Below are 1,448 nucleotides of genomic sequence, written 5' to 3' on the forward strand. Positions count from 1 at the left end.
CCTGGGCCGGGTCACAGGGTCAGGTCACAGTGCTCTGCTCCACCTCAGCCAAGTGACCCCGGGCAGTGTTCCTTGGCGAGACTGTCTTCACCCTGTGAACGAGTAGTGGGTGGAGGTTAAGTTCGCAGATGCGTTCGGGCCACGTGCTGATGGCTGAATGGCCCGCGGTGCCTGAACACATCAGGGCCATTCAGGTGACAGTTTGTCGCGGCTTTGGCAATGTGGGTGCAAGAAGACCAGATGCCAAGTCCGCTTGGCGCCCTGTCACTGGGGCTCGGCCTGCCGCTGTGGGAGAGAGCCCGGCCCGGCATCACGTGGCTTTTCCCCCAGAGCTGGCTGCCCAGTACGTGTGGTTCTTTTAAGTTTAAATCTAAATCACTTAGGATTTAGAATCCTCTCCCTCACTGGCACCAGCTACATTTGACAGGCTGGTGGCTTCTGTTCTAGGGGTGTGAACATGGCACATGCACAGAGCCTTGGCAGGTGCTGCCCCGAGCCAGCGTCGGGGAGGCGCCGCCTGGGGACCCCCCTCCAGGCGGGTGCTGCTGTGGACCGGGGCTCAAGCTACCTTGTCCCTGCCTTGTCTCTGTTTTCCCTGAGAAGCACAAGGTGTTAGCCCCGTCACGGTTACTTAGGCCGGCCCCGTCTTTTGAGGAACTTGTCGTGGACTCTGATGCTCAGAGGGCTCCAGGGACTGGGGTGCCAGTGCTGGGGGGAAACTAAGAACTGGAGTTCAGTTAAACTCACAGGTGAGAACGGAAATCTGAGAGACGTCGCGGGAGCACCATGTCCCGGGCGAGGGGAGACCACGGGTGGGCAGTGAACCCAGCGGGTGCCCCGTGCGGGCTGTGCGGGCTTCCGGCACCGGCCTGACCAAGGTCTCGTGGCGCTGGATGGACCCGGACAGCGGTAGGGTGTGTCTGAAGGCCTGGGCCCCTGGCCGTGCCCCATTAGAGCCTGCTGTCTTCCGCCCCTCGCGGGCCTCGGGCATCCTCAGGGCTGGAGGGCAGAGTGCAGAGCGTGCAGATGAAGGAGCCGTCACACGACAGAGGTGGCGTTGGGACAGGGAAATGACCACCGACCCTCAGCCGTGACACGTCCAGCCCCAGGGGCATGATGGGCTCGTGGCCGCCTGTCCGCCCGGGGCCTCCAAGCCAAGCATCCCGTCCCTCGTGAGGACATTCGCTCGGTCCGCTGGGCAGGACTTGAAGTTGTAACAAGGACTTGACGCGGAAGGGTGTCCGCGTTCCTGGTCAGACTCCCGTCCGTCCCGGTGGGCGGCCGTGAGCGGAGCGTGAGGGAGGGTCTAACGGAGCCCCTCGCTTCCAGGTCGACGCTCTCACGGGCCTCGGTGCGGTGAAGGTGGAGTGTGGCTCCCAGTTCTCGGTCGCCCTCACCAAGTCTGGCGCTGTCTACACTTGGTACGCGAGACTCGTGCTTAACCCTGT

The 1,448-nt window shown here is 63.1% G+C and overlaps 1 protein-coding gene across 1 annotated transcript in view; it reads left to right on the forward strand.

Annotated features, from left to right (window-relative positions):
* Positions 1-1,448, forward strand: part of LOC105305786 (E3 ubiquitin-protein ligase HERC2) — a 127,551-nt gene that overhangs the window by 115,056 nt on the left and 11,047 nt on the right. Inside the window, 1 exon segment of the mRNA XM_023523591.1 lies at positions 1,330-1,421. Coding sequence (XP_023379359.1) covers positions 1,330-1,421 — 92 coding nt within the window.

Source organism: Pteropus vampyrus, unplaced genomic scaffold (assembly GCF_000151845.1).
Source record: "Pteropus vampyrus isolate Shadow unplaced genomic scaffold, Pvam_2.0 Scaffold395, whole genome shotgun sequence".
In the NCBI taxonomy this organism is placed as follows: domain Eukaryota; kingdom Metazoa; phylum Chordata; class Mammalia; order Chiroptera; family Pteropodidae; genus Pteropus; species Pteropus vampyrus.